We start from the raw sequence: 16,425 nt of genomic DNA, 5'->3' as shown, positions 1-16,425 counted from the left end.
TCCCACACCGATCAAATCGGTCCAAGCCGAGCGGAACTTTAAAATGATAGACGGAGAAGAGGGTTGCTGGACCAGTTTTTAAGGAAAATGCCTGAAAATTAAGTGTATAGCAAAACGTTCAATTACTCACCTATTATATGTATAATTTTATCACGTTTATTTGAACTTCTACCGATAAGAAAATTCTCTGGTTTTACATCTCTATAAATTAAGTGACGGCTATGCACATACTCGATCCTATGGAGCTGCGGAAGAGAAACATTTTTGGAAGAAGAAACACAAACGAGGAAGGAAAGAAAAAAACGATCAATTAGTGTTGCTGCGAAATTTGGGTCAATCAATTTAATTATATTGTAACAACATGCAATAATATGCTAGGGGGGAGGGAAGAAGGTGGTTATGAGAGGTCTCTCGCTTAGTGTGGGGAAATTGACTATGATATGATGAGAGCGAAAGAAATAGGCAAGCACACACAGTATCACAAAGTTATGTAAACAAAAAAAATAAACGGACAAAAATTTTCGGGCAGAGATGTGACGAGAAGGTCAATAAAGGTGAATGCAGCGCTCTAGTCGGCTCTATATTGCCAATACCCAAGATGCTTTGTGAATTTCGATTTTGCGCGTGGGCTCGAGAGAGCACGTGCCCCATAGCAATAAAGTATGCTTAGTAGATAATGAATGAGCTTCCGTAGAGTTAACTTTCGCAAGAGCACATTGCCGCCGTCATGCTGTGTGTGTGTAGCAGCATAACTTTTCAGTTTAATGTTACAATATAATTTGCTGAACGTTGATGAAATCAAGACGTAAAATATTCTCCGTTTGTTGCTGACGTGCGTAAACTCATGTGACGACACGGGCTGAGCCGGGTCGAATCAATATTAATTATCACGAATGTGTGAGATTTCCTCCTCGTAATCAGAAGCGGAAATGTAAACAAAAGAAGAGTTAGCGCCGTGGGTTGAAAACTGAACATTTCATCTCGATTCGAGGGTAAACAAACGCGGGTTTTTGTTATGGTAATAAATGACAGAGAAAAAGTTCAATCGATTTGTAAAAGTACATAAATCTTCGTTATTTCTCCATAAATTTGTGACCTTCAAATTTTGTAACAAAGGCACATTTGTTAGTGGGAAATTTTTTATCATGTTTGGTTGAGGCATTTAGCATACAGCCGCACAAAACAACAACGTTCCGTTTATTTAAGACTGTAACTGATTCTAGACTCGAATGGTTGAGCATTTGATTATGGAATGATTTTTTACTGGATTTGTTTTCCACGACAAATAGGTTGTATTCTATTCTTTTTTACAAAACTACTTCAGTTTCATAAACTTTTTATATTCAACTTCTTTTTTAATCAAACATTTGTATGTTATCGCCCGGATTTAAGAATATTAGAATGATTATTCTTTGAAAATGTTTCCTGAACCTGAGAACGGCAATTTTTACTTTCGGTCTCCCATTCTTTACCATCGTGACAGTTTCTGTAGATTTTTTCGCTCTTATATAATTTTTTTGAAATGCTGAAAATATTTCACACCAAATTCATGTTAGTTTTTTTTCTATATTCGTTCAAAATTTTGCTTGTAACATTTATCTAAAAATTGTTATCAGGTGTAAAGGGGCCCCACTGGAATGGCAATTAAATGCTCTCGTTACAGACACCTTTTCTTTCCTGATGATTTTTTTCTCTCATCCCGAGACAAGCATTCCCTATGTGTACTACCTCCACAACATTCATTACCCGTAATACCTATACAAAACCATACCCCGAAGGACACGCTTCAGTTTATTTTGAAACAACTCTATTATCATATTAGCCTCCTGCGGTCTCTGTGCTTTCTTTGCCCGTTCCTACTACATACATACCAACTCTTGTGTCTTTCCCGCGTGTTAGGCTACTGACATACTGAGGCGTCAAACGAAGCTAAGCAAAAAGCGTCGTAAAGGCGTCTGAGCTACTTCTTCGAACGTCTATATGAAACGCTCAAAACGGTCATACTGGAGCGGCAAAGACGCGTCGGTAGAGGCGGCGAAACAGAACGAGTAGTGTTTTGACGCGCGTATACGTACGCGGTACTACCATATTCAGTGCTTTATATTTGCTTTGTTTTGGTTTGGTAATTGAAAAAGAGCAAATAAAATACATTTTCGTTTAGAAAATGTCAAAATGTTTCGAAAATGTTAGTGTAGTAATACCATGTTCAGACTAAACCTGATATCGCCAGGTGCTTTATATTTGCTTTATTTTGGTATTAAATCTTAAAAAAGAAAAAAAGTTGGATAGAAAATACTATCGGGAAAAGTTTTCAGGCCGACGGAAAAACAACACTGGTATTTTTGATTGATGTTGAGTATTGATTCGAATGGTCAGGAATCTAGCATGCTGAACTTCTTTGGTCGCGAAAATGCAAGCCGCTGAGTAACTAGCTGTGCTCACATGGGTTTTTTAAATCCTAATAGATATTGTAAACTAGTTGAATGTTGCTCGGGGTCAACGGGTTTAAAATTCAGAATAATTTCTTATATTTTTTACTACGTCTGTAGCGCAACTCACTTCAGTAATATTATTTTATTTCATAAAAAAATCTCTATGTTTACTAAAAACGTAATTTACCGTGCTTGAAGAAGCAAAAAAATCTCCATTGGACGAATTCATATTTCCTTCAAACAAAACCGCTACTGAAATCTAGGAATATGACAATACAACGCATTGGCGACGCTCGCTCCAGTGTGTCATAGGAAGCTTCACCCAACGCTTCTGTTTATTCCGCTTCTCAAACGCTCAACGCTTCGCTTCCTTTGACGCCTCAGTATGTCATTAGCCTTAGACTACGCTTGAGGTAGAAGTGTTTCGTTATACGACGCTGCTAATGCCTCTTTCCGTTGACAGTCTTCTGACATTGCACGACGCGCAAATACAACACTAACTAACTAACTAGTCAAGTCCGTTATTCGAGTGTACTGTCATCTGCATGCATTGCGAACACACTTAGTGGGGCACCACCAATAGTGTTTTTTTCTCTCAATGATATATTCTATGGCACCTTTTGAACGTTAAAATGCAATGCGTTAATAGCAAGGGTTCCAATCTATATATACATATAAAAATGGAGTTCTGTCTGTCTGATCCATGTAGACTTGGGAGTGAATGAACCGATCGGCGTTAGAATGCAGGGATTTTTGGAGCCGGGGAAGGTTCTTATGATAGTTTGAGAACTCTCTTTCCTCTGCAAGGGATGGCTCCAATATAAATTAAACACAAGTTTCTGCATAACTCGAAAACTCATCAGACAAGTGGAATCAAGTTTAGCATGTGGATGTTTTAGGAAATATTTCTATGGTAGTTTGATATCCCTCACTACTCTGGAAGGGAAAGCTCCCGTTAGGGATGGGGAATATCGGCTAAGATCGCTATTGATAATTTATCGATAGTTGGACAGCCAGAAGCAGATGCAGAAAAACAACAAAATGTTGCTTCCGTTGTGGACTGGAACAATATTTGAAAGTTTATTCGCACACATCACTGGCACTTATGCGATATCTCGTTGTTTTCCGTACGAGTTAGAGTGAGTGAAAATGATTTTGATAAATCGGCAGTGGAATGTGATACGATGTAGATTGTGGAACAGTACCACCGTCCGCCGTAGTTTAATTGGTCAAAACACCATGCCGGAGACATATATTAACCAATGGAATGGATACAGAATAATGCCGAAAGGTCATGTTGAAATCCAAGATGATGACTTCCGGTTTCTGGAAAAGAGCCCAAAATGACCGAATACAAAAATTTTTACTCTGGATAATCGAATCACAAAACAAAATATTCAAATTTGCAATCAATCGTAAAACAGTTGTTTTTTTGTCATTTTTCTTGTGTGATGCAGTGGCGTAGCCAGAAGTTATTTCCATGGGAGTGAAAAAAGGTGAAGTTTTGAGAGGTAAAAAAAAAATAATCAGACCAAACATGCCGGAAGGGATAGAAATGGTAACAAATATTCCGGAAGCGATGGAAAAGAAAAAATTTCAAAATAGAAATTGGACCAAACACAGAAAAAAACTATTCTGCGAATCGAGTCCGACCTGTACCACCCAGTATGTATATTTTCGGAGCCAGAATAATTCCTAGAGGCTAGAAATTGACTCCACATGCCATTTTAAACTCTCAGATGGCGACTTTCGCTCTCTGGAAAACAGTACAAAGCATAAGGGTATTTCCGTAATCTAGATGATCCACAGAAGCCTAACATTAACGCCACCATTTTGAATTTTAAGATGACCAATTCCGGTTTCTGGAAAACAGCCTGTGGAATCAACTTTAAATGTTTAAAACTAATTAGATAAAAAATAGGGAGGGACAAAGTTTACCGGGTCAGCTAGTACCCAAATAAATTTTCACGATTTGTTCAAACATCATTTACATTGACAAAGTATCACTCATAAACTGTGCGTTGTGGATTAAAATGAGAATGTAAATTTTTGTGAATTCCAAAAAAATATACAAAAATTCATCACCAAAATCATGATGAAAGGAGAACTAGAAAAAAGAAAAGTGATTTTTCTTATATGTAGCTCATACACCCTAGCTTTTTGATTGTAAATGACTGCCTGAATCTTTTAAAATCATTATAACACAAAAAATTTAAAAAATGTTGAAATTAGAATTTTTAAAACAAATTTAATCTTTTATAAAAAAATTGATTTTTATTTCTCCATCCTAGACTTTTGACGAGAACTACGTCTATTTGGAAGTTAGGTACTTGAATTTGAAAATCTAGTAATTCAACCACGGAAAACCAGGGAAAAGTGGTCAGGTTTTAAGCGCGTATATTTCAGTCATTTATAATCAGGTAATCGAGGTTTTGGCATCGCAATTGTTTGAGATACACTATTGAACATTTGGTAAATAACATCGATTGTCTAAATCATACCGAGAAGCCAATCACTTCACTACCACTTTATTTTCAAGCACAGCCGACACTAACGGATACAACCGATCTGACTTTGTAAACGATTTGTTGTTGTTGTTGTTTTACTCATGGTTCTTTCTGTTACCGATGCTTTTTTACTTTCCTTACCATTTCATTTTCTTCTTAACTTTCCCTCTTTCCAACTAACTGACCTTGATATAAAAGGTACCATCCGAACATTTCACCCCTTCATTTTCATTCTAAAACCGTACAAAAATCATCGGCAACTGGCACCTTTTGGTGCCTCAAAGTGTTGTAATTGAAGTGGCTAGTTGAATTTTCCCTTTTACAAAATGTTGCTGATAGCGGGGAAAGCCTTGCAAATATTTTTTTTGGTGTTCATTTTTCGACAGTGGTGCAGTGAATCGTTCTGGTCTCAAATACACTAAGGTCGCTTTTTACGCGGATTCCGGAATTTATGCGGTTTTTTTACGCGGATTCCAGAATTTACGCGGTTTTTATTACGCGGATTCCGGAATTTACGCGGTTTTTTACGCGGATTCCGAAATTTACGCGGTATTTTTTTTGCCCGGATTTTGGTTTCCCTTCACTCGGAATGCAAAATTAACGATGGTTTTTTTTACGCGAATTCCGGAATTTACGCGTTTTTTTACGCGGACTCCGGAATTTACGCGTTTTTTTTTACGCGGATTCCGGAATTTACGCGGTTTTTTTACGCGACACGTATCCCCGCGTACAAAGCGACTTTACTGTACCGAATAGATTCGTATTTACTGTTTCTGTCAAATAAAAAAAATAGAAAATACCTTAGTCCTACGTCATGCGGTCGTGTCCTTGATACCACCCTCCTACTATTTTTTAAAGGTGCGTAATAACTTTAAGTTTCTTTTGAAAAAAAAAAATAGGAAACAATCAACTCTTTTTTAAGTTGAAATTTAGTGTTTATTTTCAATTTTTCTAGTCAAAAAAAATTTTTTTTTTCGGTGTATATTTTTTATGAGGCATTATTAAAGCCCTACAACTCATTCTTAGACAGTTTTCTATACAATCATAGGTTTCTGAGCTACAATGCTTTGAATAAAACCCATGTCAAAATGCATAAGCCCTTTTAGACAATAACTCATGGGTCTGAAAAATGACTCCATCTGTGAAAAATGCTCTGTTTGCTAAACCCAATTCGTGTGCAAAGTTTCATTCAAATAAAAAATGTTCGATATTCGACCATAGATTATTTGGCGCGATTCTGCTTTTACGTGCATTTGGAAGAACTTAGTGATTTTCATCCAACTGCAACTGTGATTAGAAGCCGCTGCTGATGCGCAGTAGTGTGAAGATACTGTACATAACCAAATACTGTACATGTACAGAAACTAATCCGATTTCAAATAGAAAAGCTTTTCTACCAGTTAACGTCAGCACGAACATAATTTTCCCCCAGTCGCACATCGACAATATGCAACACGCTGCAGTCGCACTCTTGGTATCTGCTTTCATTCGACACCATACAATTTGGTTGTCTTCCTTCCAAACCGAAATACGATACGTGTTATATTGTTACGTTAGTGAAAAGTCCATCGTCCAGTTTTTCCTGGTAGCTAACACGAAATGAGATTTATTTCTCGTCCATTTGTATTGCGACAAACTGCGAGAACTTGAAATAATGGCGGAGCCAATCGGAAGATAGCTCGAAAATAACCATCAGGAACAGAAAGTTTGTGATTGGTTGGCCGCTGCTTCTTCAATTGATTTTGAGTTATTTTCCACTGGTTTTCAATTCGAAAGATATGCCAATAGTTTAGGGAAAACTACACCAATCGATTAAGACATTAGTGTTCGAGATCTGTTTAGTGAAAGTAACATCGCATGCAATCGAAACGGCACATGGCAAGTACAATTCTACACTATACCATCATGTTCTCAGCTTTGAAAGCGAGCTGGTTACTGGTTGAATGCTGTGAAACTAAACCAAAATCATTAATTTTCAACTCAACTTTTCATCAATTTACTATTGAAAACGCAAACCAATTATTATACCTCAAGTTTGGGGTGACCTTCACCTTTCAATTGAGACATTGGCGTTCAGCAGTAGTAACATGATATGCATTTCAAGATGTCACATTTTTGTTACACTTTCCATATAGTACGCCAGACGCCACCCTACTAAAGTAAGACGAGTTCCGCGTCAGAAATTCTTTTTAAAATTATTCAAAAGATAATTGAGAAACTTAAAAGCTTTTTTACATGACCATTATTTTACTTGGCTACCAATCGTACCAGGAAGCGATAGATTTCGATAGTTTTCCTGGGCAGATATGCAACTCGTGGTTATTTTTATAGAACAACAATTTTTTGTTGTGCATCTTGAAGTTGAAAGCTTCACCACTGAAAGACTAATTTAAAATAATTGTTTAAAATTGTTCATTACCGAGCGAAAAGCCTTTCTAACATTTTTTTGCAGTATTTCTTTGCCGTGGATATTGTGTTATTCTTTTAATTGTTCTTTGGCGAACTCGAGCTGCTAGAGTTTTCATGTTAGCTCAATTTACTGTACAAAATATTCTATTGTTTTTGATTTCTTCGATTTTTTTTAACCATCAATCAAGACTGTTAGTGTTAATGTAAACTTCGCAATTGTTTTGTATACTCGAGCATATCAACTGCACGGATTTTTTTCGGACGGTACGGATTCAAACGCAATATGAAGAAAACGTTATTTAACAAACTTTGAATCTCTTCCATAACAACCAGAATTTTGACAATTCCAAACATAAATACGATTGCATCATCGGAAAGAGTATAAAACTTCACTTAACCCGTCGCAAATCTTTGTGGCGAAGACCAACGAGGGCAAGTTCAAGGCCCACCAGAAAGCTAAGCACACCTACTTATTTCATTGAAACAAATCACTGCAGCCAATTGTTGTGTTTTCTGTGATAAGATTCATCCCGCTTGAAGGAAACGACGACACAGATAACCACTTGATAAACAATTGCATATTTCAATTGAATCCGCCAATTCTATACTTAGCAGAAAGTACACTTGTCAGCGCTCTAAAAACAATGTGACAATAGACAATTTTCCAATTGAGAATTGCTAGGAAAGCTGCAGATCCATCCTAGTAGATCCTTATCAAAGATGTGATGCTGCTATCTGCTAACTAATATAACGCCAAAATTCGATGTTTGTTTTTCAAACAAATGAAGCACGTTTTCTCCTTCCGTCACTCCTTTGGAATGTTGAACAAACCCATCATCGCAGTAGAAATCGCGAACGATTCCACAGCTAAAAGTAGTTCAAACCGCATTACTGTTTGCCCAGCGAAGGACGACATAGTGTATGCGGTGATGGAGGTGTGTACCAGCCAGGCAGACGGCATGGGGTGCGACTGTTGGTATGCCATCATCATTCAGTTTGTGCAACCGCGCCGGAGACCTCCGTGCCCAAGGATCGATTTTCGCATAACAATATATAGATCAAGTGCATCGTCGCAGCTGTTACACTACAGGCTAAACCAGAGCCGGTTTTTTCGCTATTTGCCTTGAAAAAATAAAAAATAAAGATACACACATACAGTGCACGCCTACCAATAAACCGTTTAACGGACAAGCATCGTACAATCGCTCAAGTGTCTCTCTCGACGGCGTTATTGGCACTTCTAGTGGCTGCTGCTGCGACGGCGAGGGCAATATCAGCAGCGCGCGGGTTCATGAATAAATTTCTTCAAATTTACATTAATTGCTGCCATCATCCACCTCAGTCAGTCAGGAGCTAGTGAAGTATTCGTAATCCCTCCTCGTCACATCAACCTTCGACGGGGCAGCAACGGCTGACTCACACACGCGGTCCGGGACGGAAGCACTTATATGGTAAACTTCAAATCATCGGCGTTTACTACAGGCCTATGATGCCGCGCCACACACAGGAACGGACGGGGACAGCACAGCGGGAGAGGGAAACGCGGTCTACCCGAAAATAGAACTTGTCACAACGCTATCCGGTTCGGCGTGGAAATTGCGGCGCATTAGGTCGGTTTCAGTTTACTGTAATACATTTGCGGTACAATGTAGTTGCGAAACGTCATGTTGTTCATGTACTGTGTAACAGTATGGTTAGAAGGTTCCAATGATTAAACTTCAATAGGTTATAATAATAACAAACAAAAACTAAAAAAAATCGGACTAGAATTTATTTGAAAGCTAGCAGACAGCTCAAACTCTAGTACCTAGTCATTATAACAAAATTCCCGATTTTATCACTTTCCCTATTTTATCACCCCAAACAGCATTAGGGGGATTATAAAATCAGGTGATCACTGTATCACAAAATGACATCTTCAACACAGCAGAAAAAAAGTATATAAAATCATAGTGCAATAAATTGTGAAATGTTTGAGTATATCCTCCTTAAAAGAAAGTTTGGACTGTTGATTCACTTACAAATATTGCAACCAGGAAGAATAAGCTACGAAAAATTTGGAATAAACTTCTGGAAAAAAATTTAAACCATCTACTTTTGAAAACACACGTAAAGATATATTAAACAAAAATCATTCAATCAATTCTCAATCACAACAATAAGCTCACTCTCTAGATATTTCACTTCACTTGACTAATTACTTTTCAATTTTCGTACAGTTACATTTATTTAGTTACAGAAGCGTTCAACTATCATCTTGAGATGAACTGTTATTCCCCATCAGCAGCAGTATTGACCTTTCCAGAAAGCATGTGTACCGTTGTACTGGCAGAAAGTGAGTTACCAGTTACTGTTGTTCGTAAAAGCATGTTTTCCTTCAAGACATCAGTGGTTAAAGAAAAAGATTGTCACGAACCTTTCGGAAAAACTTTACCTTCGAGACATCAAATTAGTCTACGCTCATGGCCACTTGACCTGTTGGGACGGAAGGATCAATGTTTTTTGACCCTTATACAGAGGATAACACAGTAGATGGTTGGTGTTTACTCACGGTCTGTGCTAAGCGTTTTTGCATGAGATTGGTTCATTTGTTCGTGAAAAATCGACCTTGAAACTTGTCATTAATTTTATTTACCGAACAATGAAGTAGTAACAATAACTAAAGTCTGTTCAACAACATATTGATTAGGATGCCAATGAAGGTATGGGAAAAATATGACCTTCGAATATCGTTTAGCGGCCCGGTTCAGAAGTTTCGTCTTCTAGAAAAAAGTTCCCATGCAACATTTCAGCTCAATCGGACTTGGGAAACACGTGCCTCAATCAAAGCTGTCAAAGTTTCAACTATTTAACCGACGAAAAAATGTACAGGTTTCATGAAATTGTTGATTCTGAAATATAAAGTTTCGATGCCAAATGTCTTGGAAATGCATAAAACGTCGACTTCTGGTGTTATCTAAAAAAATGAAGAAAAATCGACTTTCTGGGACTTAAAAAATTTGGAGCTTGAAAACTCCCGCATCTCAAAAGTTTCTAAAATGAAACTTTTGAGCCCTACCGCCAATCGGAATTTCAGTCATTTTTTTCTTATACGTTCCCCGTGGCCCCAACTCAAAAAATTCTCAGAAAAGATGTTTTTTTTTAATTTTTTTTAGATAACACCATCTCGACGTTTCATCTATTTGTAAGATATTAGACATGAAAAAATCGATATGGAAAATTCCATAAATCTGTGTATTTTTTTCGTCGGTCTAAGTGTTAAAACTTTAACCGCTTTAAGGCACCTGTTCCTGAAGTCCGATTGTGCTGAAATTTTTCATAGGGACTCTTTTCAAGAAGACGAAACTATTGAGCCCTACCGCTAAACGATATTCGAAAAATCGGTTCTCATTGATATTTTAATAAATTTTTAAATCCAGCATGTGGTTATACTTATATTATTGTTTGAATTCTAACCAAACATTCGCCGGATTCTTTTTCAATTATACAGAATGTACCCCCAGTATAGAGAACAAAGACGTTGTCCTATTCAAGGTTGCATATTCAATTTTTGGGTGTTTTATCGCCGCGTGCCGATAGCTTGTTCCACAAATGTAATTTTGTGAAACAATGTATGACAATGCGGTGATATTCACCGCGAATATTGGCTGAATACCCAACTGAATATGGGCTCTCACACTTTAGGCATAAGAGTTAGAGCATTGCTTTTTTTGACAAACTTGTAGCATTACTTAAGGACTGCAACTTTGTCGTACATCACATTTAACAATTGTACTTGTGGAGCAAATTATCGGCACGCGACCAATTGAATGGAGTTGGCAGCTAAAAATTGAATATGCAACCTTGGTCCTACGTCAATAATTATCGTCCAATAACCTTTTATACGTAAGTATAGAGTTGGCGGATTCAATGTTATGTTGCAGCTAACAGCTCAACCACGTTTCGTTACTGAATAAATTGTGATGGTAATTCTTGATCACAGCTGAAGTGTTCTTCCATTATTTTAGTGCCAACAAACCGTTTAAAAAAATCGCTTCTGGGTCAAAACAATTTTTCTTGAATATTTCCTTGATTTGTCATGAGCTTGAACTACCGCACATTTCGTAGTTGCTCCTCCGTGATCTAGTTGGAATGGCTAGATGGGATGATTTCCCGTCTTCAATGTACAACAATTCAGTAGCTTCCGTTTTGTGTAGATCGATAACGGCACCGACCACGTCTTTATGGTCGTATATTTGATTTACGCGAATTCCGGAGTTCACGCGTTTTTTTTCACGCGGATTCCGGAATTTACGCGTTTTTTACGCGGATTCCGGAATTTACGCGTTTTTTTTTTCTTACGCGGATTCCGGAATTTACACGGTTTTCTTTACGCAAATTCCGGAATTTATGCGTTTTTACGCGGATTCCGGAATTTACGCGGTTTTTTTACGCTGTTCCTTCCTACGCGGCACGTATCCCCCGCGTAAAAAGTGACTTTAGTGTATTACAATCCTCGTTGCCCGAGACCGAGTTTACTGCTGCATCTCTAAAGATATCTAACGGAAAGTAAGGTTCATTGTCACCGTGATCAGTGTAACGGATTTTTATACTTTTACCCTTCTGCTCGACTCTGCCGAGCCTCTTTAGTTACCCTGGAGAGGTGTGTATTCATGCAACTGTGTGTGAGTGAAATTTTAGTGTGAGGGAAGAAGAGCCTGAAAATAAACCCATGCCCAAAAGTACCTCTCTGACACTGAACGGTCTTAGTTTTTCTAATATTCGAACTCATGACCAATCGCTTGTCAAAGCGAACTCTGTTACCTAGAGGCTGCGATACGAGCTCCCCTCGTCTTATCTTTATAATTCTTGATTTCACTGATGGAAAAATAAATATAAATATATAATAGGTTTTTAATTATTCTGGAAAAAATATTAGACCGTACGACTCACATCAGTAAAAGTATACAAAGTTCGTGTTGATTTAAGCTATTCGAACCTTGGTGAGCATTTTCCAGTTCGTTCAAATCGATTGTTTCGCAGGAATCTCTAGGAATAAAAAAATTAAACCTTTGCAACTACCAGAAGAAAACCGTAGTAGTTTCCTCACAAAGCTAATGTTGTTTTTGACGTAGATTTACGTCTTACGGCAACAATATAGGGGCGCAAATTGAAAAACCGACAACATCGAAGGCGTCACTCTCATATTTTTTTTGCGGACCACTGCCACCATTATTTTGATCTTTTTGTGGTCTTCAAATGGCTAAAACTCAGTCATTTTTCAACGAATTTTCTCTTTGATTACAGTAATCGATTGAAAAATTAGCTATGCGCCCATCGAAATTGTTTTGAATTCAAATTTTGACCAATCAAAACTGAAAACAAGGCCAAATGTTATCCAATAGGGATGATACCAAGTACCCAAAAATTGACCCTAGACACCATTTCAGGATAGTGACTCGGAAAAACTGACTGAAAATCAACTGCAGGCGTCATTCTCAGGATGGTGACTTCCGGTTTTTTGAAAACAGCAGAAAATGAAAGGCCGTAAATAAACATCAGAAGCTATTTTGAAGTACATGGTTGCTAATTTCGGAAATCTGCATAAAATAACCAAATATCGCCCAAATATCTCGGAATTAGAGATGTCCGGAGTCCGCAGATCAACTTCAGACGTAATTTCGGAAGCCATGTTTATGTCTTCTAGTTTTAGCAAAACAACTTAAAGTGGCCAACAACACTTTAAGACCTTTAACACCTAATACAAGATATTTATAATTAAGTCACCAGTCATTAAAACAAAATTGAGTTGAAAGAGAAAGGGGAATAAAATTTTCCGCTTTATATTATCAAATTGAATAACCACAATCGAATGTATTGCCCAACCGACATTGATATAAGACAGGCTGTCGAAGTTCTACGGTCTCTACAATACTCTTAACTTTTTTCAGTGCGTCACCAAGTACAGACATCACAAATATACATTAATTATCCACAATCATTTTCTTGTTTTAGTGAAAAATTTATTTCTTCATCCTTTGGCAATTGCCTGTCCATGAACCTATGCATGAAAACTCAATTTCAAATATTAGGGTCACCAGCAGTCCTGGATGATGTTAATTTTAATGATTTGCTTGGCCATCACCGAAACCAAAGATTTATTAATACCCGAACTTAAAAATATGTACTTTAAAAAAATAAACTATCTTTTGTTCAGAATTACATTCTAAAATTTTCATCACAAAAATGTACTATTATCTTTTCCGAGGCATAAACTTTCGGCATTTTTCCTTTAAGATTGGGTTTTTTAAAAATGGCTGAAAAAGTTCCACAGCATCTACTATTTTGATTTTTCAATGCACGGTTTACATGTCGAATTGAACGCAAGTGGTAAATAGTTGATTATTTTCGTGGAAAATCAGCTCATATTTTACACTTAACAATAAAACGATTTAGAAAATATCGATTGTCCACAAGTTTGGTGTTTTGCGGTTTACTAAAATAACACAATGTTTCATAGTGTACAATGTAAAGCTCAATTCACAGGAGACGTTCTACCCTTGTTGCTTTGTGAAATCCCATCACTTATATTGCTTTTAATCCATGATTTCTATGATAAAAGCCATAGACGAGGAGTATAGCTCAATCTCTGATTCAGTAAAACGCGGCTATGAGACGGTATGAATCCTCATTTAAATGAAGAGTACCTTCGTCAGATAACTGCTGATACAAATTTTATTTATTTATTTATTTCAACGTTGCAATGGTAATGACACTTACATAGGGACGAGGAAAGTTCACTAACCTCCCCCGCTGAAATTGAAAGATTACATTTTCTTCTCGTTTAGAAATGTGGCATATCAAAATGAACGAAAAAGTCGCAAATTACATATTTACAGAATAAAAAATAAAATGTACATACACATTCACAGAATTCAAGCCAAATTTTCGGATTTCGCCATAAACGATAGTGGAAAGCCAAACTAAACTGAAACTGTAAACAATTTTGCGTTGATTGCACACATTACTGACAGAGACAACTGAAAGCCAAATCAACAATGAAGTAGCGAAAAACCATTCCCTTGCCAGTGGACACCAATCTAAAGTGTAGACATTGAAAATGATAGAGAAAAGAAAAATACAGTTGACGTATTTATCGACGACTACCGTGAAAGAGTCTTAAAAAAAATTAAAATAAAAATACACTTAGACGGAGAGAATAAAATGTTATAGGAATACCGGTGAACCTAGATAAGGGGTTTAACCTTGTGATACTGTAGAGTACGTACAAAAATCAACAGACGAATGTTACGAGCGATTACAGCGCATTCAAGTACAAAATCGGTGTTCATAGAATAGTATAATGTGAAAGAATGCAGTAAAAAGTGAGAGTATGTTTACGATATATTGGTGGTAAAAGTAGAAGTGAGAGAAAAATGTTAATAAAAAAGTAGTACAGAGAGTAAATGTTAGGGTGAAAAGGGGAAGAATAAAGAAGAGAGTGTGTGAAAGAGAAATTAAACTACTTACTAATTGTATTGCTATCATGAGTACTGTCTTCAGCGAGAATCGCCGGCCGCACAGATCAAACAGATCTTCTAGTGAAGGACCGAGTAATTCCATAACTAGTGCATTGTATTTGCCACAGGGACCGAAGTAGTATACCTCCGGTATACCTTCTGCTGGGGAGTTTGCGAGTTGGCAATTGACATTAGTTTTTTTTATGTGTTAAAAGTCGAGAAAAGGAAAGAGTGAGAATAATTTAGAACTAAGTATGACACACAAAACTGGGAGGTTTCATTGGGGCAATTTTGTTGTTTTTTTTTATGAAAAACGCGTTAAATTTTCCGATAAACTGGCAAGACTGCCGTAGTTACGTGTTCAGCCAATGCTTTGAAAGTACGAACGGAAACGGAAACGATTATTCACGTGATGCCACCCGGTATCGGGCTGAGTGTGAGATCCTGCACCATCGGAAGTCGATAGGAGTAGGACGAGAGGGAAATAGCCCGGCACGGGGAAACGTGCTGACCGGCAGAAGGAAAGCCTCGTTCGTCTGTTCAACCTGGGAAGGGACGCATGATATTTGTATGTGGCGGCAGAAAGAGCGAAATAGCCGGCCAACTGTGTACTCAAGGACAATTTTTCAAGGACTTTCTGCTCGGCTGTTTGCGGGCTTACTGTGAGAAGAAGGAAAAATGATAACAATTTAGTTTCAATATCATTCGATTCGTCCGCATGAGGTAACATCCTCCAACTTGCGCTGTGACTATTAAGTACGGGTCGGCTTACAAACTAAGGTTGTTTTTACTTCGATGGAACATTTTCTGGTATTTGATTTTAACGCTTTCGAAATAAAGAATAAAGGTAAATGAAAACAGAACAGCTTCTTTTAGCTAATAAGGATTTAATCAAGCGAAAGATGTGTGTTTTTTGGATAGTAGAAGATCTGCTTATAGGTTAAAAACTGAAGAGAAAACAAAACAAAGAAAATTAATAAAAGATGTTTGATTATCTACACGGAATGGTATCTGGCAATATTTTCAATTGGATTATCCTAAAGAAAGAAACAGAAAACGGATTGGTTTACTACTTCAATTGTTGATTGATCATCGCTTTCTACGAGCAGCCAACGCTGGGCAGAGCACTGCCAGCGCCAGCTCTTGTCAGAATGGCAGGCTTGCACATAGCTTTTATTAGCACTAAGGTAAAGAAATAGTGATAAATGCATATTAATATGGTCCGACTAGCGAAAGTAGTCTTTGACGCTACACACACGCATGACAGTCTAGCATTTTTGGGGTGCTGATTGAACACGGGAAAGCTCAGTTCAGTACGAAACTCACAAACATTTAGTCGTGTATCGCTTATTGATGGCAGCAGACTTGATGCTGCCATTTGGAAAAGTCAAACATGTTTTCTAGAAACGATTAGTATCCGTTTTGAAACTTTACTACTGGGTTAGGCATACAAAGAAAAAACTCAACAAAACGTTCCTACTTTTGAACAAACACTTCTGAACGTTTCAAAGCGTCACTCTACGATAGCAGAGAGAAAAACGTAAAAAGAAAGCAACTAAACAAATTAAAACAAAAACA

At 37.4% G+C, this 16,425-nt stretch overlaps 1 protein-coding gene across 17 annotated transcripts in view; it reads right to left on the bottom strand.

The window, feature by feature from the left end:
- LOC129731299 (casein kinase I) overlaps nucleotides 1-16,425 on the bottom strand; it is an 82,452-nt gene that overhangs the window by 30,033 nt on the left and 35,994 nt on the right. For 10 of the 17 annotated variants that reach the window (XR_008728994.1, XM_055691163.1, XM_055691177.1 and 7 more), the window contains one exon: nucleotides 131-245. Coding sequence is in view for 16 of the 17 variants with exons in the window: in XM_055691163.1 (XP_055547138.1) it covers nucleotides 131-245 (115 nt within the window). In the remaining variant the exon portion in view is untranslated. Of the gene's footprint in view, nucleotides 1-130; nucleotides 246-14,857; nucleotides 15,010-16,425 lie in introns of all 17 variants that reach the window. The other 7 variants (XM_055691165.1, XM_055691179.1, XM_055691170.1 and 4 more) reach the window with 2 other exon arrangements.

Source organism: Wyeomyia smithii, chromosome 3 (genome assembly GCF_029784165.1).
Source record: "Wyeomyia smithii strain HCP4-BCI-WySm-NY-G18 chromosome 3, ASM2978416v1, whole genome shotgun sequence".
Classification (NCBI taxonomy): Eukaryota; Metazoa; Arthropoda; class Insecta; order Diptera; family Culicidae; genus Wyeomyia; species Wyeomyia smithii.
This window is presented reverse-complemented; position numbering and strand designations above follow the sequence as displayed.